Genomic DNA, 26,931 nt, shown 5'->3' on the forward strand with positions numbered 1-26,931 from the left:
CAGTTCTTGATCAAAGTTGCTACTATGGTTGCACCGTCCGCCTCAAGGGGGTTAAAAGCCAATATGGAAGGAAAATATATCTAATTACACAAGCATTGGAAAGTTTTATGTGTAAAAATTTTCTTGATATTTTTTTTCCGTCATTTAAGGTTAAAATAGGTAAGGGTGGGGGGGGGTGTCCCAGCCGGGTGAGAGGGGGGGGAGGGGTCTCCAAGCCGGGTGAAAGGGGGGGTTTCCAAGCCGGGTGAGAGGGTAGGTTTCCCAGCCGGGTGAGACGGCACTTAAATGTGAATCACACAGTGCCAGCGAGGCACTATACTAGCCGAACCATCGTCTGTTCTCACAAGACAACACCGACAAACACTGGCAGTTTAAACCAGGACCTAGAAGGGGACTTGGGCGAGTGAGACTTGAGCTGAGAGTGAGCCTTGAGCTGAGAGTGAGCCGAGAAAGGCTTTGATTAGCGGGTTACCGTGTCAAGATGGACCCGGGCAAGATCTTCCAGATCATCACTAACAGCACGCTCCTGGGTGAGTACCTTCCCTCCTCCCCCCTGGTGTCCCTGCCTTGTTGTGGTGTCCCTCAGACTGTATTGTTGTGGTGTCCCTGCCTTGTTGTGGTGTCCCTCAGACTGTATTGCGGTGTCCCTGCCTTGTTGTGGTGTCCCTGCCTTGTTGTGGTGTCCCTCAGACTGTATTGTGGTGTCCCTGCCTTGTTGTGGTGTCCCTCAGACTGTATTGTTGTGGTGTCCCTGCCTTGTTGTGGTGTCCCTCAGACTGTATTGTGGTGTCCCTGCCTTGTTGTGGTGTCCCTCAGACTGTATTGCCCAACCTGTCCTCCAACAAAGAACGTCACTTTTCGCTGGTATGCGTTTCATAAGGCCAAAAATTGCCGTACTGAAAAAAATGGAAGCGGCTGGCGAAAGTGACGTTACTGCCCCGTTTTCTGTTTTGGGTCCTCTGGTAGGTTAGCAGACGACACTTTAAACTGACCGTTTTCTTCACGCTGGGGAACCTTAGGAGGACGAGCTTGGGTTTGCGTCTCGAGACTGTCTTGTTAAACACATTTGCAGTTCTGTATTCGTGTGATGTTTGAGAAAGATGGACACTGGCCACAGGTAAGATGAGAGTGCTGTAGTCTGAAGCATTATATAAGGCTATTAAGTTGCGTAACCTTTATATTTATTTATTTATTTTATATATTTATTTTTTATATATTTATTTACATATTATATATTTATATGTATTTATTAACCTTTATAACCATCCTCCTGAAATTATAGTACTTGCATTAGGTATTTGGTCGAAAGTACCAATATGTAGTGAAGGACCACCAGTAACTACTTGTTGCACTAGATTTTTCTCCAGTCTTAAAAAATAAAAAGCTGAAATACATACTTAAATATTCCTAGAATTGTATATATATACGTGCTGTATTAGGCCTAAGACAACGTATATACGTGCTGTATTAGGCCTACGACAGCGTATATACGTGCTGTATTAGGCCTACGATAGCGTATATACGTGCTGTATTAGGCCTACGATAGCGTATATACGTGCTGTATTAGGCCTACGATAGCGTATATTAGGCCTAGGAGAGCTAGAAGAGGTGTTGTTGTTTAAGATTCGCTACCTGGAACAAAAAGTTCCAAGCAGCACGGGCTATGGTGAGCCCGTAGTGGCCTCCAGAGGTTACATTAGGTCTTATATGTTTGTTGTCATTGAGAGAGTTTGTAGTTTGTCCAAATTCAGCAATACTTAAGTCAGCTATTAGTTCTTTTATCGTAGGAGGATGAGCTGTAATTGGCGTGTAGTGTAGTTCCCCCTACAATGCCCTCGTGTTCGCCTCGTGAGACATCTATATAGTAGGTATATAACATTATTCTAGCTATATAACTGTCGTACCTAGTAGCCAGAACTCACTTCTCAGCCTACTATGCAAGGCCCGATTTGCCTAATAAGCCAAGTTTTCATGAATTAATTGTTTTTCGACTACCTAACCTACCCAACCTAACCTAACCTAACTTTTCCGGCTACCTAACCTAACCTAACCTATAAAGATAGGTTAGGTTAGGTTAGGTAGGGTTTTTTAGGTTCGGTCATATATCTACGTTAATTTTAACTCGAATAAAAAAAAAATGACCTCAAACATAATGAAATGGGTAGCTTTATCATTTCATAAGAAAAAAATTTGAGAAAATATATTAATTCAGGAAAACTTGGCTTACTAGGCAAATCGGGCCTTGCATAGTAGGCTGAGAAGTGCATTCTGGCTACTAGGTACGACATAACTATTATATAACATTATTCTATATATAACTATTTACATACGTGACTAGTATGTTCTATATCTATATTAATATAAATGCAAATGTTCGTTTATTCAGAATCGCTAATCTCCGAAAGTTCTCTACTGATTGCGTTGAAATTTTGACACAACGTTCCATTCGAATGGAGATAGTGGGGGAGGACGAGGGGACGGGGGAGAGGGGAATGGAGGGGAGGACGGGAGAGTGAGGGATGATTGGGGAGAGGACGAGGGGACGAAGAGGGGGGGATTGGTTTGGGGGGGTGAGGGGACGGGGGAGGGGGGAATGGTGGGGTGGACAACGGGACGGGGGGATGGTAGGAAGGATGAGGGGATGAGGGAGTGGGGAATAGTGGGGAGGACAGGGTGAAAGAAGGAGGGTTGTTGAGGTCGGGTACAGTTAGTGTTTTAATATATGCAGTTATATAAATGCGATAAGGAATTATCTGGCTCTTACTGTTGTTATTGTTGCAAGCTCCCGTCCTAGCTGGTTCTTATCCCCCCCCCCAGATTCTTACGAACGTCTAAAGGCCCCACTAAGAAGGCCCCACTAAGAAGGCCCCACTAAGAAGGCCACTTCATGCCGACATGACTACATAGCACATGGAAGGGATACGAGGACATGACGCGAACTAATATATGACTGAGTGAGAGAACGATGCCTCTCTAACCATCCGGGATCGAACGCCGACCTGCAAGAAGCGAGGCCGTAGCTCTACCGGGGTTTCTTTATTTCATAACGGCGCGAGTTCTGTTACAGCGATGTCTCGATGACTCCCAACAGGACCAATTATATTTAATTATACTCCAGAGTCCTGAACAGATATGCAAGTTCACTCCCATTATATGATCTTAATTTTTTCTCCTATATATCCCTTTGATGATGTCTCACTAGGAGCAGTCCTATGTACACCCCTCTTGCTCCTGTCTAGACCTGTGTCAATAGGAGTATCCGGGAGCTCCTTGACGAAGACACTATCATCGTGCGTGATTGGGTATAAGCTCCTGGGCTCGCTTACGAGCAGGTAATTGGTGCGGGTCTCGTAGCGAGTGAGGGGGGCGAGGGAGGCTGGCAGACCAACTTCTCGCTATAAGTACAGTATTTCATTCGCTAATTTAGATTGACTTTCCTTTCGTGAGTTAAGGGTGCTTTGATGGGTGTGTGTGTGTGTGTGTGCGTGTGTGTGTGTGTGTGTGTGTGTGTGTGTGTGTGTGTGTGTGTGTGTGTGTGTGTGTGTGTGTGTGTGGCGAGTACTTTGACAGGTGTCTAGAAGATGCTTTGACAGGTGCTTAAAGAGGTCTGTGACGTAGTTTGACAAGTGTGTGGTACGTGGTTTAAGAGGTGTGAGGCAGGTGTTTTAACAGACATGTAACAGGGGTGTGTGTGTGTGGCAGATGCTTTGACAGGTGTGTGAGATGATCTAAGAGGTCTGTGACGTACTTTGACAGGTGTGTGAGGTGCTCTAAGAGGTTTATAATGTACTTTGACAGGTGTGGTTTGGCTCCCTCTATGTGTTCCTTCTCTGGCGATTGAGTAGTGACGTGGCTTGTGATCCACTCTGCTGTTGGTATACCCAATTCGTCTCGACGGCCTGTCATCACAAGTATACTTGACCTGTCAATCAAAACGGTTTATTTAAAAAAAACTAATCAATAACGACATCCGGTCTGACTAATAACGGCAACCGATCAATCAGAACCAAAGCTAAAATTAAGTATTAACTTCACGCAAGATTAATCGGGATTAAAAAAACTTAATCCTGATTTAATCTAAAAGATTAATTTCATCTTTAAAAAAAATTAAAAGATTAAATTAGATTTGTAATTTAATTTATGGTTTTTCACTCATTATTTTCTGGGTGAACTAAAATTTCTGCAAATGATCGATCATTTAAAGTCCTGATCATTTGGGCGACTGAGTTGACAGTTTTGTTTCATCCAAGTTCGTTAGTATTCTTTAAGTTCGCTGCTATCATGGCTATCTTAGATAGATGGTTTACTGTAATTTTATGTAGAGTAACTCTTGTTATAAATGTACAGAAATTTATGATTTTTTTTTTAAATTTGAATTAGAGGCCTAAGGCCAAAAAAAATCGTATTAGTAAATGAAATCGGCTTGTGAAACTGACATATCGTCCCGTTTTCTGTTACGGGTCCTCTGGTAGGTTAGGATAAAGGGCCACTTTTAGTATGACAGTTTCTTAACGTTGGGGAAACCGTTAGGCGGACGGACGGGTTGTGTACTAGTTTGAATCTGGCGCGCAGATATCAGCTGGCCTGGAAGATGCCGTTAGCGGCGCGGGAGTCCAGAGAGTAACGGATTATACTCCAGAGACCCGGCTTGGCGGCTTCCAGTAATGACTTAGTCCCATGGCTGTGGTTCTGGAAGCTCAGCTACCTTCCAATTATACCCTCCGTCCCCTTCATTGAGATTGTTTGAGATTGTCTCATCCGCCTCTGTAATGTATCTGTGGAATTCATTATCTCTCTCTCTCTCTCTCTCTCTCTCTCTCTCTCTCTCTCTCTCTCTCTCTCTCTCTCTCTCTCTCTCTCTCTCTCTCTCTCTCTCTCTCTCTCTCTCTCTCTCTCTCTCTCTCAATCTCTCTCTCATTTATATTGGATTCATTTATTAATGTTGACATTTGCATGTAGTTTTCTAAATTTCGTTATTACTGTATCAAGTTATTCTTACTTTAGTTATAACTGGATCAAGTTATTCTAACTTTAGTTAGAGCTGTATCAAGTTAATCGAACGAGTTTTTATTCGTACATTCAGCTCGTACAAGTTATTATTTAAAAAATTTATTCTAACTTAATCAACAAGAATTCTTGGGTGCAGTTAACTGCTGTTCTCGCGGCCGATTGCTGTTGAAGAACAACATTGCAAGTTCTGCAGCCCAAACAGCAATGGTTCAGTTCTGTATTTAGCTGGAGCTGCACAAAGGCCTTCGCTAAAATATGTTTTATGCTTCACAGGATCGCCTGCTGTCTTCCATCAGACGTGGGGAAGTGGGGGAGGGGGAGTCTGGGGGCATGGGTGGGGGGGGGGGGACCTTTTTTTTATTTCCGTGATCAAAAGGCCAATTATCAAGGTCGCTTTGGACCAGCAGAGGGTCCCTGCCTTTTGTTGCAACATCACCATCGCTTGCGAAACCTTACGATCACCAGCGGCTTTTGTATTGCTGCGGAGGGAAGAAAATACCTCTCGGGCATCTTGCTGTAATTGCCTCCCTTAACGATGAAACTGTTCAATGGTCTGGCTGTCGATTAGCACGTGTTTATGAAGGCTTTAACGTGAGTACTGCACACACACACTGCCGCTCTGATCGAATACCTTCTTGAGGTTATCTTGAGATGATTTCGGGGCTTTAGTGTGCCCGCGGTCCGGTCCTCGACCAGGCCTCCACCCCCAGGCCGTGACAGCTGACTAACACCCAGGTACCTATTTTACTGCTAGGTAACAGGGGCATAGGGTGAAAGAAACTCTGCCCATTGTTTCTCGCCGGCGCCTGGGATCGAACCCGGGACCACAAGATCACAAGTCCAGCGTGCTGTCCGCTCGGCCGACCGGTAAACCTTGTGGGTTTGTTTTATCTGTTACCGAGGAATGGTGTTGGTTCTTGATGTCACGGATTTAATTGATGAGATGTTAAGATTTTTTTTTTTTGGGGGGGGGGAGGTAGAGATGGGTCGTGGTGTGAGGGGTAGTAAAGGCCTGGGGGTGATGGGGGAGGGGGGAAAAAGAATGCACCATAAATGAAAGGTGAAACGCCACTGAAGAGTCAACCAACACAACACTTGTACCCCCATTAGAGTATTTTCTTTCAGGAACTTCTTTTCGACGGCTCATAAAACAGAGGAAAGGGTCCTGAAAGATATTGTTGATAGGAACGTTATCCCTACAGACAAAAATCAGAAGATACAATTGACAATTTACTAGAAAACCCAAAAAAACGGCCAATCTACTCTTGAAAAATTCCCTAATACCAAGTAGAACGCCTTGAAGGAGACCAACGTCGTCTATGCCTTTAAATGCCCACTTGGGGACTGTCAGCCCCAAAGAACTCAGTATATAGGCAAGACAACAACATCTCTTTCCAGGCGATTAACAATGCACAAACAACAGGGCTCCATCAAGGAACATATAATCTGTTCCCACAACCAGACCATCACCAGAGAAATCTTAACAAACAACACAGAAATCATCGATAGGTACAGTGATAGCAGGCGGCTCGACATCTCCGAGGTACTACACATCAAAAAGTCAACACCAGTCACAATGTGTCTGTGTTTAATATTTACTATCTGTATGTGCAGAATCGAGTTATTAATTCTTGGACCCCGCTTTTCTAACCAATTTATTTTTCCTGTTATGTCTACTACATATATTGTTCATACACACACACATCCCCATAAAGCAGCCCGTAGCAGCTGTCTAACTCCCAGGTACATATTTACTGCTAGTGAACAGGTACACCAGGGTAAAAGAAACTCTGTCCATTTGTTTCTACCACTCTGCCGGGGGTCGAACCCGGGCCCTCAGCGCTACTCACCTATTTGTGCTTGTGGGGGGTTGAGCTTTAGCTCTTTGATCCCGCCTCTCAACTGTCAATCAGGTTCCTGATTGACAGGAACTGGTGTACAGGTTCCTGAGCCTACTGGGCTCTATCATATCTACATTAAAAACTGTGTATGGAGTCAGCCTCCAGCACATCACTGCCTAGTGCATTCCATTTTTTAACTACTCTGACACTGAAAAAATTATTTCTAACGTCTCTAGCGTCCAACAGGCAAGCCCCAGCTACGGTACAAAGACGTATGCAATAGGGACCTGAAAGCCATGGACGTCAATTTTGCTACGTGGGAAACACTGTCCGCAGACCGTTCAGCCTGGAGGCAGGCTGTTCAAAGAGGTCTCTCCAAGTTCGAGGAGTCACTTGCCAATAAATCGGAGGCAGAGAGACAGATAAAGAAAGCCGGTAACCTGGAAGACAGACCAGACTCAGACTTCGCTTGTGCTCAGTGTGGGAAGGAAAGGGAACTATGAGGGGGGAAAGCACCAATCCATTACGACTATATAGTACTTGGAAGGGGTCAGAATAAGGATTTGGGATGGGACGGGGGGGAAAGGAATGGTGCCCAACCATTTGGACGGTCGGGGATTGAACACCAGACGCTGCACCAGGACCGACAACCAGAGCACAACTCCTTAGTCTCCCGAGACTGATGGAGGCCTACTACTGGTGGTCAACAGATGACGGTGGTTATATAAAATAATTAATGTTTATTAATAACCAGTCCTTTACCAGTCTCCGTGGAGTAGTTGTAAGACACTCGCCTGGCGTTCCGCGAGCGCTATGTCATGGGTTCGTATCCTGGCCGGGGAGGATTTACTGGGCGCAAACCCTTAACTGTAGCCTCTGTTAAACGCAACAGTAAAATGTGTACTTGGATGAAAAAACGATTCTTCGCGGCAGGGGATCGTATTCCAGGGACCTGCCCGAAACGCTACGCGTACTATAGTGGCTGTACAAGAATGTAACAACTCTTGTATATATCTCAAAAAAAAATTAATATAACACTCGTCTTTCGTGTTGTAATGAGTGCATTAGTCTATTTTTCCCTGTCGCTTTACAATATGATTAAGCACAACGCTTATGGGTTAAATAACAACCCAGTTATCACAAGGACATTTTTATAAGGTGATCCGGTTATAAATGCTCCGTCACCTGGTGTAATTACCTCCAATTATAATTTCTTTGGAGGTTGAAAAAACTTTTGTTTTAAATGAGGCGCTGCCTTGTAGCTCCGGGGCATTAAAACGTTGGTGGTGGGGATTTTTGCGGCAGCAATTACTGTGAGTTTGGACACGGAACCACTCTGGAAAGTTTTTTTTGTGTGTGTGGGTTAAGATGGTGGCGCCGTGGCCCGTATAGGGGGTGGATGGTCCACCTGGAGCCTGTATATATGGTCCATGCTCCTCCCTCTCCGTCTCTCTTTGTTCTCCCTTCTATAGTCTCTTCTTCGCTCCTGTTGCAGTCCTCCCCTTCTCTCTTCTCTCTCTCTTTCCTCTCTTCTCTTCTCTTCTCCGTTCGAGAAGAGCTTAATAACTTTGGTCCCCCAAAAAGAGGCTTGGGTCTGAAGCCTACCATAATACCTAGGGATTGTCGCCACTAGGGGCGCCATACACAGTAAAATATATATATGCAAGTTTACGGTCATTCCTGCACTCACACACACACACACACACACACACACACACACACACACACACACACACACACACACACACACACACACACACACACACACACACACACACACACACACACTCACATGTGCTTGCATGCACACTCATTCACACTCACATGCACGCAGGCTGACACTCAAATATTCAGACGCTGGAGCTCAGCATACCTTTGAAATCCTAGCAGACATGAAAATATTTTTCCCAAATCCTCACTGAACTACGCCACTGAAGAAGACATATAGCGTATGTCTTACCTTAATGTCGGAGACGAATGCAGAATTGGGGTAAAAAACAGCAACAAAATAACTTTACTCGAGAATATAAGGGTAAGTCATCCACCACTAGCGGCCACCCAACTCATCCACCACCACCACCAGCGGCCACCCAACTCATCCACCACCACCAGCGGCCACCCAACTCATCCACCACCACCACCAGCGGCCACCCAACTCATCCACCACCACCAGCGGCCATCCAACTCATCCACCACCACCAGCGGCCTCCCAACTCATCCACCACCACCAGCGGCCACCTAACTCATCCACCACCACCAGCGGCCACCCAACTCATCCGCCACCACCAGCGGCCACCCAACTCATCCACCACCACCAGCGGCCACCCAACTCGTCCACCACCACCAGCGGCCACCCAACTCATCCACCACCACCACCAGCGGCCACCCAACTCATCCACCACCACCACCAGCGGCCACCCAACTCATCCACCACCACCACCAGCGGCCACCCAACTCATCCACCACCACCAGCGGCCACCCAACTCATCCACCACCACCAGCGGCCATCCAACTCATCCACCACCACCACCAGCGGCCACCCAACTCATCCACCTTTATATTACCAACATTCATCACCAACTTCCGTGTTATTTCGTGGTAAGATGAACTCATTTCTGATTATTTCACGTTTTTACATTCATCACTAGCATTATGGTAAGCAAATACGCTATGTTAATTTTTGTACAGAAAAAATCAAGGTTTTGGGTGGCTTTAGGTGGCTTTGGATGGTTTTCGGGTAACTTTGGATAGCTTTGAGTAGCTTTGGATGGTTTTGGGTAGTTTTGGATGGTTGTTTGGGTGGCTTTGGATGGCTTTGGATAATTCTGTGGACCGCAGGAGACAATGAGAGGCGTATAGGGAAAATAATGCAGACGGCGAGCCACAACAACTTGGTTGAAAATTTAGACACCCACATCCAATACAGCTGGAAATAAACGACTTTATAATGGTCCAGGAAGGGGCCCCCGGAACGTCTTGATCTCCTGTATTTCCGGATGTGTGCGAGACGGGCGAGGCTAGAGGCCTTAGTTCAATCTCGCAATATTACTCCACAACTTTATCACTGATCTATCACACTATTGTGATTTTTATTAGTAGCAATCAGTTCGAACTGGAATAAAAAGATTGAATCATAATTATTTGACAGTTTGAACCAAACATTGACGTGACAATAAGGTGACAACGTGAAGTGCACGACACGTGGAGGACACATGCACGACACGTGGATGACACATGGTGGACGAAACAGGTGGATCATCAAATAATTTGTTCTAGTGCATGGTAGGTGCCTCGTATGCCCCAATGAATCTTCTGTAGTTTCTTGTGTTCTTGTGTTTACAACTCAGTAAGTGTAAGTGGACATGACTATTCAACGACACAAATTATTCACTCAAAATGAAAAAAATTTATTTAAACATTTAAAAAATGAAATGAAACATCATCCCCTCATGACGGGACATGAGGGACTCCTGGAGCCACCCATCACTGTATTGTTGTATTTGATTGATACAGTTGAAGACAAGAATACACAAGTGTGAGGAACAGCTTGAGGGGGAGTTCAATACGAGCCTTGAACGAGAGTCATTAATCGAGGCGGTGGACTCTCAGAGAGGCAGGCGTGTTGCATGAAGTTCCTCGCACATCTCAAGGAACCTGGCGAGAATGGTGACCATTCTCAAGGCGGCGAGGATGCCAGGAAGCCAACATTAAGAAATAGAGGGAGGTGATGAAGCAGAATGACAGATTAACAGGACGGAGAAAGAGAAGGAATTAGCCTGATTCTATAATCCAGGAAAAGCATAAAAACCAGTTATAACGAGGCATTAAGTGCCCCTGAGGCATCTGAAAGCTAGCAGGCGGGGCCCAGGAGCTAAACATGTCCCGATAACATAATAAGTAGGCAGTCTCATGGGTGTGCGTACTCACGGTACTCACTAACGCAGGTGGGTACCTGTGCAGGCGATGAGTCACAATAACGTGGCTGAAATATGTTGACCAGACCACACACTAGAAGGTGAAGGGACGACGACGTTTCGGTCCGTCCTGGACCATTCTCAAGTATATTGTGTACCTTGTGTTTATATTTTGACTTGTGTGAGGAGAGCTGGGAAGGAGTGAGATTAATTGTATTTCTTCCACCTGAATTTAATTAATCTATTTTTTATTGTCAATTTTTGGACGGGTTTCAGAGAAATGAAGTTGTGGAAGGTTTACTGATGGGTTAATTGTTACTTCTCTCTCTCTCTCTCTCTCTCTCTCTCTCTCTCTCTCTCTCTCTCTCTCTCTCTCTCTCTCTCTCTCTCTCTCTCTCTCTCTCTCTCTCTCTCTCTCTCTCTCTCTCTCTCTCTTCTCTTCTCTTCTCTTCTCTTCTCACACACAAGTCAGTATCCCTAATTTGCATACCATGAAAAGTGATGGGGAAGATTGTGAGAAAGAGATAACAGTATATTTGAAGAGTATGGACCTTGTAACAGAGCAGCAGCAAGAGTTCAGGGAGAGTAAGAGTCAGTGTGAAGAGTGAGATCTCTGAGTGGCTTGATGTAACTAGAGGAAGAGAAGGGAATTATGAGGAGAAGGCGCTAAGTCAAGAACAATATATGTGTAGCACTTTGAAGGGATTAAGATGAGGACGGTACTCACCTAGTTGTGTTTGCGGGGGTTGAGCTCTGGCTCTTTGGTCCCGCCTCTCAACCGTCAATCAACTGGAGTACAGATTCCTGAGCCTATTGGGCTCTATCGTATCTATATTTGAAACTGTGTATGGAGTCAGCCTCCACCATAACACTACTTAATGCATTCCATTTGTTAACTACTCTGACACTGAAAAAAATCTTTCTAACGTCTCTGTGGCTCATCTGGGTACTAAGTTTCCACCTGTGTCCCCTTGTTCGTGTTCCACCCGTGCTAAACACATTCCTTCCCCACCTTTGGAAAGGGGGAGATGAGGGAGGAGAGGGAAAGAGAGGAGATTGGGAGAGGGGGATGGTGAGAAGCGGTGGGGGGGGGGAAGGTGGACAGAGTCGAAGATGGGGTAGAAGAAAGGGGAGATAAGGGAAGAGAAATGGGAAGGGAAGAAGGGAGAGAGATTAGGGCACAGCCGGGTACCCCTTCACATACGTCATACCAGTCCTGCAAAATGCAGCTCCAACAATGAGTCCGTATGTAGTCAAGAACAAGACAAAATTAGAAACAATTCAGAGATATGTGCCAGTAGACTAGTCCGCCTAAAGTGAGAGATAGCAGTTACGAAGAAGGCCGTTAGGAATTAAACCTCACGTCGCTGTTAAACAGAACAATTATGGAGACATAATTCCCACATACAAAATTCTCAATACAATTGACAAGGTAGATAAAGCCAGAATACTTAGCAAGGATGATATACACGTTCAAGGGACACAAGTGGGAGCTGAATATCCAACTCTGTCACAGAGACATTACAAAAAATAATTTTAGCGTCGCAGTAAACAACAAATTAAATGTAGTAAGAAGTGTGGTTGGAGGTTATCTTGGTTATCTTGAGATGATTTCGGGGCTTTAGTGTCCCCGCGGCCCGGTCCTCGACCAGGCCTTCACCCCCAGGAAGCAGCCCTGACAGCTGACTAACACCCAGGTACCTATTTTACTGCTAGGTAACAGGAGCATAGGGTGAAAGAAACTCTGCCCATTGTTTCTCGCCGGCGCCTGGGATCGAACCCAGGACCACAGGATCACAAGTCCAGCGTGCTGTCCGCTCGGCCGACCGGCTCCCTAGAGAGGCATATTCCATACACACTTTCAAATATAGATATGATACAACCCAATAGGCTCAGAAAACTGACCTCCAGTTGGTAGGATATTTAAGAGGCGAAACCACAGAGCCGAAGCTCAACTCCCGCAAGCACAGCTGGGTAAGAACACCCCCCCCACCACCAAGCGTAAAGCCCTTCTCTCAAGCAGGTGATGACAAACTCTCTCCTTAAGATGCCACAGGACAAAGAGCGCGCCACCACACACACTCCACACCGAGGCCATGATATAGTCCTCTCCGGTTAAGGCACTACGGGCTCACCATAGCCTGTGCTACTTGGAACTTTTTGTTCCAAGTAGCAAATCTTTAACAACAACATCTCCGGTTAATATTTTGGTAGTGACTAACGCTGTCCCCCACTTTGCTACGCTCTACCCGGCCGCTTAAGCGTATATATACGCAAGGAATCACCACTCCCCTGACCATTCCTCACCCCCGTCCCATCCCCAAATCCTTATCCTGGCCCCTTCCAAGGGCTATATAGTCGTAATGGCTTGGCGCTTTCGACTGATAGTTCCCTTCCCCTGATGTCTCTATAATGTGATTTCTAGTTTTTTTAGAGTGCGCATATACGCGTTTCTATCAAAAGTTAACTATGATGAATAATTGGTTTTTACGTAACTCATCGAGGTTTTGTTAAACACACCAATATCCCAGATGAGCTAAGATAGTCATTGATGAGTTACGTCGATGGTCATGATTCCTTATCTTTTTTTTTGTTTGCATGAAAAACAACTCCAAATGGAGTTGTTCATTCACCCTTTCGTTCCTCCGAACACACACATATATATATATATATATATATATATATATATATATATATATATATATATATATATATATATATATATATATATATAATATAATATAATATAATATAATATAATATAATGAAATGTTAAACTCACTTGTCGCAAATTACAATTTCAAGCAGCTGAGCCTTGACCAGCTGGTGGATCACTCCGGCTGGTCCTCTAAGACAGGTCACTTACTTTCCCCTCGAAAATACTCTTCGGCAAGAGATTTACAGAAACAATTTCAAGCGGTCCTCTTTCCCTCCTGAAAAATATGTGAATTCTATCCGGAGGCAAAATTTGGTTCTTTGTGTGGTGCTCCCTGCGGCCGGCGGTGTGGACGACGGCGCCCCTAACTAGCGAGGGTAGACCAGTATACAGCTGTTAGACGCAAGTACGTTTCTTTTTTACGCCATAGAGCGATATATATATACGCAGGACCCCTTACCATCCCCCCCTTTTCATTCCTCTGGCGACAAAGGTCTCGGCCGTTCACGGAGACATTACCTGGTGGGAACCCCACGGCTGCTGCCTCCTGCTACCCTCTCTCTCTCACACACACACATTTGGGTCCTCGTGGTCGAGTAGAGAGCGTTCAGGATTTGCAGCTCAAGGGCCTTTGGATTATATTTCCCGGCCGAGTTTCTTTCACTTGATGTCTCTGTTTACTTAGGAGTAAGTGGGTACTCAGGAGTGGGTCAGCTGTTGTTGGCTGTATCCTGGGGGATATGTGTGAAAGAGAGAGAAAAAATACTTAGTAGGTATGGTAGAGAAAGATAGGACGGGATTAGATGGTTAGACAGGCGGGGGTCCAAGAACTAGCCCCTAGATCCTGCAGGTACATATAGTAAATATACACATGCACACTAAAACCCACACCCCCCACACCCCCTGTTAAGAGGCGGGACCAAAGAGCCATAGCTCAACCCCCGCAAGCACAACTAGGTGAGTACACACACACACTAAACCAAGCACACACACAAACACACACCTGTTGATTGACGGTTGAGAGGCGGGACCAAAGAGCCAGAGCTCAACCCCCGCAAGCACAACTAGGTGAGTACACACACACACACACACACACACACACACACACACACACACACACACACACACACACACACACACACACACACACACACACACACACACACACACTGTCACTGGGGAAACTCGGATATTTCTCGATTGGGATTCAGTGGCCACACTTGGCGTTTTCACGGGTGAGTCTCCGAGGTAATGGACACTTTAAAATTCCTTTATCGACGTAGTCCCTCGGGCTCCCGTGTCCGGACCCTGAAAACAATCTCAGCTCTACCATATTTTATATATATATAATTTACCAGCAATTATTATCCTTGCCTAACAACACCTTCAAAGTAAAAAAGGAACGAATCAGTAACTTGGAGGGAAAAACTCTATGATCAATAAAAAAGTCTAAACCAGTGTGACTTTATCTAGCCCGGTCGGCACAGTGGCGGCCTTACTTGTTGCAGGGTCGGCGTTCGATCCCCCGAGGTCCCAAGTGGATTGGCACGCATCCCTTCCACTTGCTGTATGATACAGGTGCAGTATTTTCTCCTCTCAATTATATTGTATTTGTAAGCTGGGATATGAGGACGGTGTGTGCATAGGCGTCCATAAACCCGTTATAGAGCATCGGGGGATCGAACGCCGACTTTGTAAGTCGCAAATTAGTCGCTATTTTTTTCCACAGCACACGATCCAACAATTGTTTTGCATCCAGGAGCCTGTGGGATGACCTCTGTAGGATATCATCCTCTCTGGGATGACCTCCATAGGATATCATCATCCCTGGGATGCCCTCTGTAGGATATCATCCTCTCTGGGATGACCTCCATAGGATATCATCATCCCTGGGATGCCCTCTGTAGGATATCATCCTCTTTGGGATGACCTCAGTAGGATATCATCCTCCCGTATGATGACCTGTGTAATGCACCCTTGAGATGTCTACTACACTCGAGAAATTAAAAATCATAAAACCATAAATGGTGGTTCAATTACAGTTTAGTACATGTATATGGCGCTAACGACCCGGTTCTAACGACGCGTGAGGTCTTGCCTCATCATCGTAAGGGCTCATGAGCTTGCATTTACTGGGATTAAAGTCGAGAAGCCAATAATCAGACCATATATACGTGTGTGTGTGTGTGTGTGTGTGTGTGTGTGTGTGTGTGTGTGTGTGTGTGTGTGTGTGTGTGTGTGTGTGAACTTTTTGAGTGCTTTCACGTGTCATAAAGTCTAAGGTTGAGTAACAGTGCTCGAGTGAGCGCTCAGGACTCGCCTCACTGGCGCTTAATGACCAATGTTTGCCCAGACCTCCTTCATCCTGGAGCTCATATATATATATACACCCTACACCGAATATATCTACAAACATGAGTATATATATATATATATATATATATATATATATATATATATATATACATATATATATATATATATATATATATATATATATATATATATATATATATACTTCCCTTGGACACATACGTAGTTCATGAAAATACTTTATCCTATATATACCTACTAAATAAATGTGCTCCCTTCCTTGGGTGAATGTACTGTAAAAATATATGTTTTTCCCTTTTTATATGGAGGGCAATAATGTACTCTGCCATGAGTATATAACCATCTATGAATATATTTATTGCTTGATTATACTTTTTGGTGTAGTTCATAAGTATACCCCCTATTCTGGGGCACGGTTGGTACAAAACGTGCCCGCCTCTGGCTGTATATTTTTCCTGAGAAGGTTCATGGTTGAGCTTGGGGCATAAAGGGTATTTTCATGGGTATGAAAATTATTTTCTCTCTACCCTCTTTCCCCTCATCTCTCCCTTGGTCTTCCCCGCCACCCTCGTCTCCTTCTCTCAGAAAATTTATTATTAAGTACTGAGAAAATATTGGTTCTGGATCTTTTATTCTCCCTTTTCCCCTATCTCCTTTGTCCCTATGTCTCCTAAATCCCTCTTTTTCCCCTCCCCTTTGCCCCCTCTTTCGTTCTTCACGTGTCCTCCTTCCATTCCTCCCTACTCCTTCCTCCCCCTTTCTTAATGAAAATATAACACTTAAGAAACAATGAAATTTCTGAAGAATCTCCTGAGGAAATATCTTCGTACGATCATGAAAAACCCTTAGGATATCACAACCAATATTTCACATTTAACCACTCTTGAATCCATGAAAATTGAATGTTGTCAGTAGTTACAAATATATCTTAAATCATTTAACTTAGATTCACCTCAACCAGCTTATATTCGTCCCGTCCCGGACAGAGACGCTGTCCTCAGGGCTGTGCACAACCATTTCCGTCCCCTTTACCCATCCATCCGATCATGCTACAGTGGGGACTCTAAGCCTCTTTTTGGGGAGCATGAAATTGACTCCTGTGAAGGTGTCCAACAAGGTGATCCCATAGACCCCCCTCCTCCTTTTTCTGTTTAGCTATCAAAGAGGTCACTGATAGTCTGACAAGCGAGCTGAACATCTGGTACCTGGATGATGGCACTCTCGCCGGCACCCCGGATTCCAATTTGGAGGATATAAGGAAAATCCAGGAGCAAGGAGCAGCGTTGGGCCTCATTCTCAATGCATCCAAATGCGAAATAGTCTCCCGCAACCCAGACATCACAGGCCAAATTAAAACTTTTCTCCCAGACATTCTCGTTGTCGAGCCACCGGACTGCACCCTCCTCGGTGCCCCCATTGGCCCGAAAGCAATCGACGAGGGCCTGGATACAAAAATCACTGATCTAGGGAGAAAGCTGGACAGAATTGACAAGATTGATGCCCATGATGCTCTCTTCCTCCTCACAAGATGCCTATCGCTCCCTAAGTTGACTTACTTTCTGAGGTGTTCTTCGTATTATATCAGCCCCAAATTAAATGTGTATGACACCCTTCTGAGGTCACTGCTGGGGAAAGTCCTGAACCTTCCGTTGGACGACTCAATGGGAGCAAACAACTCTCCCTGTAAGACCTGGCAGCCTTGGAGTCCGCACAGCCTCCCAGATTACTCTACCAGCCTTCATTTCCTCCTCTCATGCATTGCACGTCCTCATAAGAGATATCCTACCAGAACCCTTGAGTGATTCAGCGGGAATACACAATCCAGCTTTCACTGAATGCTCAAATCAGTGGGATGCTCTTGCAGCCACAGCAACCATCATAGATCCAACAAAAAAAAAACAGTCCGGCTGAGACCACCCACTAGTGGGAAAAAAGCTGATGCCATGCTCAGTGCGGTAACATCAGACAAGGAGAAAGCCCGCCTCAGAGCAGTGGTGCTCCCCATGCAGGAGACTTCCTTCTGGCAGTACCCACGTCAGCAACGGACACGCGCCTAGATCCAGAATTCCTTCGTGTAGCAGAGGCCCTCCGCCTTGGTGCCCCAATTCACACTGAATACAAGTGTATTTGCAACAGGGTGGAAGCAGACCAATATGGACTGCATTGGTTGAACTGCCAAAGATCCAAGGGCTGGCACGCAAGACACAACGAGGTTAATGACATCATCAAGAGGAGCCTTGTCTCGGTTCAGTGCCCAGCAGAGAGAGAACCTCGCATCCTAGTGGGACCAAAACCCGGATGACCCCGCACTTCGCCCTGATGGCATCACAATATACCCCCCAGGAAGAAGGGTAGACAACTGGTCTGGGACTACACATGTGTATCCACCCTGGCTGACACCTACATACACTTCGGTGCTGATCAAGCAGGTGGGGCGGCCATCCACAGGGAAATAGCAAAATTAGTAAAATACAGGCGACTGGAAGGTCAATACACCTTTGTTCCCATAGCGTCTGAGACGCATGGCCCCTGGGACAAGTGTGCCTTGGGATTTCTCAAGGAATTGGGTTCCAGGCTCATTGACGTCACTAGAGACCCAAGAGCTGCCAGTTTTTTTTCGTTTTGCCTCAGTGTGGCGATCCAGAGGGGGAATGCCTGCTGCGTCCTCGGTTCCTGTCCGGAAGCGAAGGAGCTCCAAGAGATCCATAACTTATTGTTTCAACCAATATACATCTTGTAGCCTTATATATATATATATATATATATATATATATATATATATATATATATATATATATATATATATATATCAGATAAATTGTTTTAATATTTGTTAACGTAGCAACATGCATGTAAATGCAGGGTTTACGTGTCTCATAAAAATTTTAGAAAAATTCAATCTGGAATTATTATTTTTTGCGATGACTGCTTATTTATGGCTGAAGTTCTCTTTGTTTAGCTCCCGTGAAGCCTCGTGTTGCTGCCTGAGACACGCACCTGACTCTCTGGGGCTGTGATGGTTGCTCTCTCTCTCTCTCTGTCTGTCTCTTGTTGGCCTGTCTCTTGTTGGCCTGTGTCTCTTGTCGGCCTGTGTCTCTTGTCGGCCTGTGTCTCTTGTTGGCCTGTGTCTCTTGTCGGCCTGTGTCTCTTGTTGGCCTGTGTCTCTTGTCGGCCTGTGTCTCTTGTTGGCCTGTGTCTCTTGTCGGCCTGTGTCTCTTGTTGGCCTGTGTCTCTTGTCGGCCTGTGTCTCTTGTCGGCCTATGTCTCTTGTTGGCCTGTGTCTCTTGTCGGCCTGTGTCTCTTGTCGGCCTATGTCTCTTGTTGGCCTGTGTCTCTTGTTGCCCTATGTCTCTTGTTGGCCTGTGTCTCTTGTCGGCCTGTGTCTCTTGTCGGCCTGTGTCTCTTGTCGGCCTGTGTCTCTTGTCGGCCTGTGTCTCTTGTCGGCCTGTGTCTCTTGTTGGCCTGTGTCTCTTGTCGGCCTGTGTTTCTTGTTGGCCTGTGTCTCTTGTTGGCCTGTGTCTCTTGTCGGCCTGTGTCTCTTGTCGGCCTGTGTCTCTTGTCGGCCTGTGTCTCTTGTTGGCCTGTGTCTCTTGTCGGCCTGTGTCTCTTGTCGGCCTATGTCTCTTGTTGGCCTGTGTCTCTTGTCGGCCTATGTCTCTTGTTGGCCTGTGTCTCTTGTCTGCCTGTGTCTGTCTCTTAATTGTCTGCCTGTCTCTCTCTCTCTCTCTCTCTTTTGTCTGCCTGTCTCTGTCTCTTGTCTACCTGTGTCTCTGTCTCTGTCTCTTGTCTAGCTATATCTTTGTCTCTTAATTGTCTGCCTGTCTCTCTCTCTCTCTCTCTCTCTCTCTCTCTCTCTCTCTCTCTCTCTCTCTCTCTCTCTCTCTCTCTCTCTCTCTCTCTCTCTCGGTCTCCCTCTCCCTCTCCCTCTCCCTCCCTCTCCCTCTTCCCCCCTTTAGTGTGTGTTTCAACCACCTCATGGAAACACAAGAGTGTTCCAGTCACTTAACCAGTCTCACATCAATATTGCAGCCATTCCCCAAGTCCGACATCAATGCCCAGGCTCGCAACATCAATCACGAACTCAAACACACACACTCAAACTTCAACAAACTTTGCCCATATTTGCTGCACTCAATCTCATTTGATCAGGTCATTGCTGGCGGGATGTCGGGTAATGTTGAACATGTTGTTTGATGCAACTGCAGGATGTATAAGGGTGTATAAGGGCCATTCATTCGTTGTATCACCTGGACTAAACTACCAGTTGTATAAACATTCAGTAGTTGTATTATCAGGAGCTTGCCTGTAGAACAGGTGTTGCGTAGGACGTTTTTAGAGCTCAGGAACTAGAAAATATGGAACAGGTGTTTCTATAACTGATGTAGGGGAGGGGGGGGGGGGTTCTGTGTGTGTGTGTGTTTGTGTGTAATTACCTAAGTGTAGTTACAGGATGAGAGTTACGCTCGTGAGCGCATGCATGTGTGTGTGTGTGTGGGGGGGGGGTTGCGTGCGTGTGCGTGCGTGTGTATTCAAAGTGAGTACACATATTCACTTTGAATACCAGTAACGGTTACTGAAGCGTTATTGTCCAGCGTTGCTTGTTTGGGTGAGCCAGTGCTTGGGGAAGTGACTAGTGCACTGAACGAAGCAGTTTTGTAATTATGGAACATCTTGTGTTGTGTATTAGAGAACAAAGAAAAGCAGTATTACGAACTAAAAAAAAATCAATATGAAGAACTGAATTATTCATGATAGAACTGAATTCGTGATAATTATGAAAATATATGTAGGTAAGTGTAAACTCTATAATGACCTCCTCCAGGATTCGAACCTAGGCACGCCGGGGTGACAGCCCATTACCATGATCACTCAACCATCGAGAGTGTTACAAGTGCTGGGACGTTCGAATCCTTTAAGGGGGGGGGGGGAGACATTCGAATCCTTTAGGGGGGGGGGGCATTCGAATCCTTTAGGGATGGGGGGAGACATTCGAATCCTTTAGGGGGCGGAGACATTCGAATCCTTTAGGGGGAGAGACATTCGAATCGTTTAGGGGGGGGGAGACATTCGAATCCTTTAGGGGGGAAGAGACATTCGAATCCTTTAGGGGGGGGGACATTCGAATCCTTTAGGGGGGATATTCGAAACCTTTAGGGGGAGAATCGTTGAATCCTTTAGGCTTACATATACATTGATAGTGCGATAGTCCAGGGGGCTCAAGGAATCGATTAAATAACTTTGGTTGAGTGGTGAAAGTATTGGGCTGCCACCCTTGCGGCCTGGGTTCGAATCCTTGAGCGGTTATTCGGGTTTATGAAAGAACGTACATTTGGGTCGTATTAGTACAGATTTTATCAAGGAATTTTCTATCATAAAGCCACCAACACGCTGTGCCTGCAGCTGCTCCCAGTTGCTTGATGCTCACTCTGCAGGTGAGATGGAGATGGAGTTTGATCACTCCATCTCCATCCAAGAAAGCGCCAAGCCATTACGACTATATAGCACTGGAAGGGATAAGGAGAAGGATTTGGGATGGTACGGTGGGAAGGAATGGTGCCCAACCACTTAGACGGTCGGGGGATTGAACGCCAACCTGCATGAAGCGAGACCGTCACTCTACCGTCCAGCCCAAGTAGCTGGGTTCTGCAGGTGAGAGAGTATTACACAGCCTCTCCACGACCTCTTAACTACAAAGATCCATTACCACATATCTGTAAATTATCACACAACGGTCAATGAAACCTTTTACACCGCCTGAACGGCACACGCCTTGACCTCTCCTCTTGCTGTAACCATTATAATGTCATGTCAACTTACGACTGTTACAAAATGTTGCACAAGTTATTGCCAGTCTGCACAGAACGCCTCCGGTGACCCCCGTGACCTCAGGGGGAGCCTTGAGAGCTAGTGTGACCTCCCGTCTCTCTCTTCAGTGAAGTTCGTCCCTCACAGGAATACAAGTTAAGAATAACCACAGGTAGAGACGATAGGACCTCGTGAAGGCCAGGGGAGGGAATTAATATTTGTCGTGACTGTTGTTCTGGGATGACCTACAGAACCTCTTCTCCAATTGCACCTCCTCATGGTCCTATAACATGGTCCTATAACATGGTCCTATAACATGGTCCTATAACATGGTCCTATAACATGGCTCCTATAACATGGTCCTATAACATGGTCCTATAACATGGCTCCTATAACATGGTCCTATAACATGGTCCTATAACATGGCTCCTATAACATGGTCCTATAACATGGTCCTATAGCATGGTCCTATAACATGGTCCTATAGCATGGTCCTATAACATGGTCCTATAACATGGTCCTATAACATGGTCCTATAGCATGGTCCTATAGCATGGTCCTATAACATGGTCCTATAGCATGGTCCTATAACATGGTCCTATAACATGGTCCTATAACATGGTCCTATAACATGGTCCTATAACATGGTCCTATAATATGCATGGGTGTGAGTATTGATAATCATCGGTAAAGCCGCATAGCAAATTGGACGTTTTCTTGACGTTGGGGCACCTTAGGAGGACGAATTGGACGTTTTCTTGACGTTGAGGCACCTTAGGAGGACGAATTGGACGTTTTCTTGACGTTGGGGCACCTGAGGAGGACGAATTGGACGTTTTCTTGACGTCGGGGCACCTGAGGAGGACGAATTGGACGTTTTCTTGACGTCGGGGCACCTGAGGAGGACGAATTGGACGTTTTCTTGACGTCGGGGCACCTTAGGAGGACGGGCTTGGGCTTGGCTGGACGTCCTAGAGACGTCTCCCCGAGCCATCTCTGAGGGGCACCACCACCACCACCACTACCAGCACCTGCTGGCTCATCACGCCTCCTGCCCATCAGAGAGTAATCACCCGGGGACCTTTTTCACTTGACTACTCGTGTCCTTTTTTTTTCTTCCTCTCATTCTCCTTTCCCCTCTTTCTGTTTCTTTTCCTTCCGCCCTCCGCCTCTCCTCTCCCCTTTCCTCCTTTATTTCAACTGACCGTCCTTATGTCTGCTTTAATAACCGTCGACTTGTACAGGAACACAACGGTTGACCAAACCACATACACTAGAAAGTGAAGGGACGACGACGTTTCGGTCCATCCTGGACCATTCTGAAGTCACAATCGACTTGAGAATGGTCCAGGACGGATCGAAACGTCACCGTCCCTTCACTTTCTTGTGTGTGGTCTGGTCAACATATTTCAGCCACGTTATTGTGACTCCTCGTCTGCATCACGCTAGCCTCGCCAATTGGGTGATCCACTCAACAGTTGCCTCGCCAATTAGGTGCTTCACACAAGTGTTTCCTGTCCTCGGCCCACATTCTCATCGTCTTACAATTCATGGTATTGATTTTAAACAGCCACTTCTCGGACCAGTTCCTTAATCTGTCCAGGTATTTGTGGAGTATTTTCAAGTCTTCGCCTGACACGACGCCTCTCATTTGTTTTCCATCGTCTTCGAAATTTGACATGTCTTGGGCTCGTACCTCCTTGTTGTTTACCACATGGAGTCACCGGTACAGTGACGGCTTCACTTATTCCAGGGTCTGGCGTTCGAACCTTCCCCCGATGAGACCAAATGACTGGGAGCCGTTCCTTCACATCGTCCTCAGTCCTCCCAGCTGTTAGTGTGTCCCTGTCAGGTACTAGTCATACTGGTACTGGTATGGCTCTACTCTAATGAGTAGAGCCATACTTTGAGGAAACTGCTTGTTATGTTGTCAGTACTATGGTCTGGCTCGATCCCCGGTGGTCTTGTTCGATTTCTGGTGGTCTGGCTCGATCCCCGGTGGTCTGGCTCGATTCCCGATGGTCTGACTCGATCCCCGGTGGTCTGGCTCGATCCCCGGTGGTCTGGCTCGATCCCCGGTGGTCTGGCTCGATCCCCCGCTAGTCTGGTTCGATCCCCGATGGTCTGGTTCGATCCCGTGTGGTCCACGTGGTTGTTGTGACGGCATGGTGCCACTCCTACAAACCCAAAGCATCGTGTGTGTGTGTGTGAGGGTGTGGGTTGGTGTGGGAGGGTGTGGGAAGGTGTGTGAGGGTGTGTGTGTGTGTGTGAGGGTGTGGGAGGGTGTGGGAAGGTGTGTGAGGGTGTGTGTGTGTGTGAGGGTGTGGGTGGGTGTGGGAGGGTGTGTGAGGGTGTTGGAGGGTGTGTTAGGGTGTGTGAGGGAGTGTGAGGGTGTGTTTCATCTGTGTTGATCCACTGAGTCTGTTCCATCTAGTTTGCACTTGGGTTGAGTCTTCAGCTCAACTGTGGTTATCAACCAACACCAAAAATGTTGGATGGATATATCGTTTCTTACGTTAGACGGATAGACGCTTTGAGGTTAAATGGATACCGCTCTACAGTGCTAATGTTACGTAGATATCGTCTCAATAAGGCCCTAATGACGTTACGGCACCTGATAGACTCAGTGCAATAATTAATAGATCACCTAAATCTCTGTGGGTCTCCACCAGGTCCACAACATCATGGGGCCGCATGAGGCCATTATGGGGCCATCATGGGGCCGCATGGGGCCATCATGGAGCCTTTTCCTTGAGTGTGGCCTGCTTTTAGTGCCCATTTTTTTAGGTCCTCACTGTCTGGTATAGTTCCCCCTTCCGGTAAACTCGTTTTCTTTACTCGGAACCGGTGTTCAAGTCCGTGTTTATTATTTGGGTTTCCTATTTGTACCTGCAGGAGAGGGGGTGTTAGTTCTTGGACCCCGCCTTTAAAACCGTCGGTTGTCGAACGTACTGACTCCAGACGCGAGTGTGTGTGTAATTACCTAAGTGTAGTTACAGGCTGAGAGTTACGCTCGTGGTGTCCCGTCTTCCCAGTACTCTTTGTCGTATAACGCTTTGAAACTAAGTTGACAAACCTAACTTGTTCGAGTGTGTGTGTGTTGACAAGTGTATTGTTGAGTGTGTTTGTTGGCGGAAAGTCAATAAGGAGTTTGGAAGGAACAATAGCCTCGTTAGCCGGCATGTTTAACCGTTGGTTTTGCTGTTTAGTAACTGCCATTCCATGTGGTAATGAGGATAATTCTGTGAAGCGACCACCACTCTTGGAATATGTTGCCAAATAGTCACGTTGGAGTGCGTGCAACATTATAGACGATTGACAAAGTGATGTTATATATATATAATATGTAAATGTTGAGGCTTGTCATTACTACCTCGTGTCCACATTATACATGTGTGTGTGTGTGCTGGTTAAATGTTGTTGTTCTGTATGCTTTGGATGTGTATGGGTGGGTGTGGGAGGGTGTGGGTGGGTGTGGGAGGGTGTGGGTGGGTGTGGGAGGGTATGGGTGGGTGTGGGAGGGTGTGGGTGGGTGTGGGAGGGTGTGGGAGGGTGTGGGTGGGTGTGGGTGGGTGTGGGTGGGTGTGGGTGGGTGTGGGAGGGTGTGGGAGGGTGTGGGTGGGTGTGGGAGGGTGTGGGTGGGTGTGGGTGGGTGTGGGAGGGTGGGTGTGGGAGGGTGTGGGAGGGTGTGGGAGGGTGTGGGAGGGTGTGGGTGGGTGTGGGTGGGTGTGGGAGGGTGTGGGTGGGTGTGGGAGGGTGTGGGAGGGTGTGGGTGGGTGTGGGTGGGTGTGGGAGGGTGTGGGTGGGTGTGGGAGGGTGTGAGTGTGTGTGTGAGGGTGGGTGTGGGAGGGTGTAGGAGGGTGTGGGTGGGTGTGGGAGGGTGTGGGTGGGTGTGGGAGGGTGTGGGTGTGTGTGTGAGGGTGGGTGTGGGTGGGTGTGGGTGGGTGTGATAGGGTGTAGGAGGGTGTGGGTGGGTGTGGGAGGGTGTGGGAGGATGAGTGAGGGTGTGGGTGAGTGTGGGAGGGTGTAGGAGGATGTGTGAAAGTGTGGGTGGGTGTGGGAGGGTGTGTGAAGGTGTGGGGAGGATGTGTGAGGGTGTGAGTGGATGTCAGAGAGTGTGAGTGGGTGTGTGTACTTATGTTTCTGTACATGTCGTGTACATGCCTGTGTGTGTGTGTGTGTGTGTGTGTGTGTGTGTGTGTGTGTGTGTGTGTGTGTGTGTGTGTGTGTGTGTGTGTGTGTGTGTGTGCTTGCCCGCATGTGCGTGCATGCCTCACATTAACAACCATCAGATCGTCTCGGGTCCATCAATTCCGGCTTGGCTGTTCAAATCTGGACGAGTTGAAACAGTTGCTAATTACCCAAGTCTAATCATTATTGAGCGCCTGTTGGCCGCGACACGACCCAGGAGTGAGTCAAGCTCTAAGTGGCAGATCTTCACCATTAGGAGCATAATAAACTTCCTGTAATTAGCAACTTGGCAACATGTTCACAAAATCTTATAACTAATCTCTACAATGCCTTATTAAAAATATGTTATTATTATTTATTATTATTATTATCATGCATAAATCACATTATATATTATATATTGGATCATCATGCACTTGTATATGCGCCACTAATCGCATGCAATTCAAAAATTATTATATTGAATGAGAAAAATATTGGGGCAGTAGGGTGGGATTGAACTCTCGTCCCGGGACTCAGGCCTCAAGGCACACGCACTATACCGATTGAACCACGATGTGATACATCACGATTAATGGAGTTGCATTTTACATTATGTTCTGTAGTAAGTTGCAAGTGCCAGGGTGGTTCTGGGCACTATTAGGGTCCTTGTGTGGCACCCAGGCACTTGAACCCAAGGTGCCAGGTGTTTTCTGCCTCCAGGGTCGGCACCTTGCTTGTTTAGTGCCTCAAGTCTTGACACGAAGGTGACGGCTTCAGTGAAGGTGAATGTCTTGACAAGTGACCTTGACCCCGGGAGAGTAAAAATCTTGACAAGTGACCTTGACCCAAAGAAGAGCAAATGAGATCGCTATACCTTAACGAGGCCATTAAGGGGCCTTACTTAGGCCAGCGCCTGTATAAAACTTCAGGTTATCAGTAGTAACAGTTAGGAGTTAAGGAGGAGACTCTATACACAAGCCATTACCGCCCCTAATGACCCATTAGGGCGAGAAGAACCAACATTAGCCTACACATTTACACCCTTGAGACACCTTTGTCACGTACTCATTAAAACGTTAACAAACTCACACACACACACACACACACACACACACACACACACACACACACACACACACACACACACACACACACACACACACACACGCACACACACACACACGCACACACACACACA

The 26,931-nt window shown here is 46.5% G+C and overlaps 1 protein-coding gene across 1 annotated transcript in view; it reads left to right on the top strand.

Moving 5' to 3' along the window:
* The first annotated feature begins 270 nt into the window (after window positions 1-270).
* Window positions 271-26,931, top strand: part of LOC123761680 (putative neural-cadherin 2) — a 139,297-nt gene continuing 112,636 nt past the window's right edge. Inside the window, exon 1 of the mRNA XM_069330678.1 lies at window positions 271-530. Coding sequence (XP_069186779.1) covers window positions 482-530 — 49 coding nt within the window. The 5' untranslated portion in view covers window positions 271-481. The remainder of the gene's footprint in view (window positions 531-26,931) is intronic.

Source organism: Procambarus clarkii, chromosome 24, assembly GCF_040958095.1.
Source record: "Procambarus clarkii isolate CNS0578487 chromosome 24, FALCON_Pclarkii_2.0, whole genome shotgun sequence".
In the NCBI taxonomy this organism is placed as follows: Eukaryota; Metazoa; Arthropoda; class Malacostraca; order Decapoda; family Cambaridae; genus Procambarus; species Procambarus clarkii.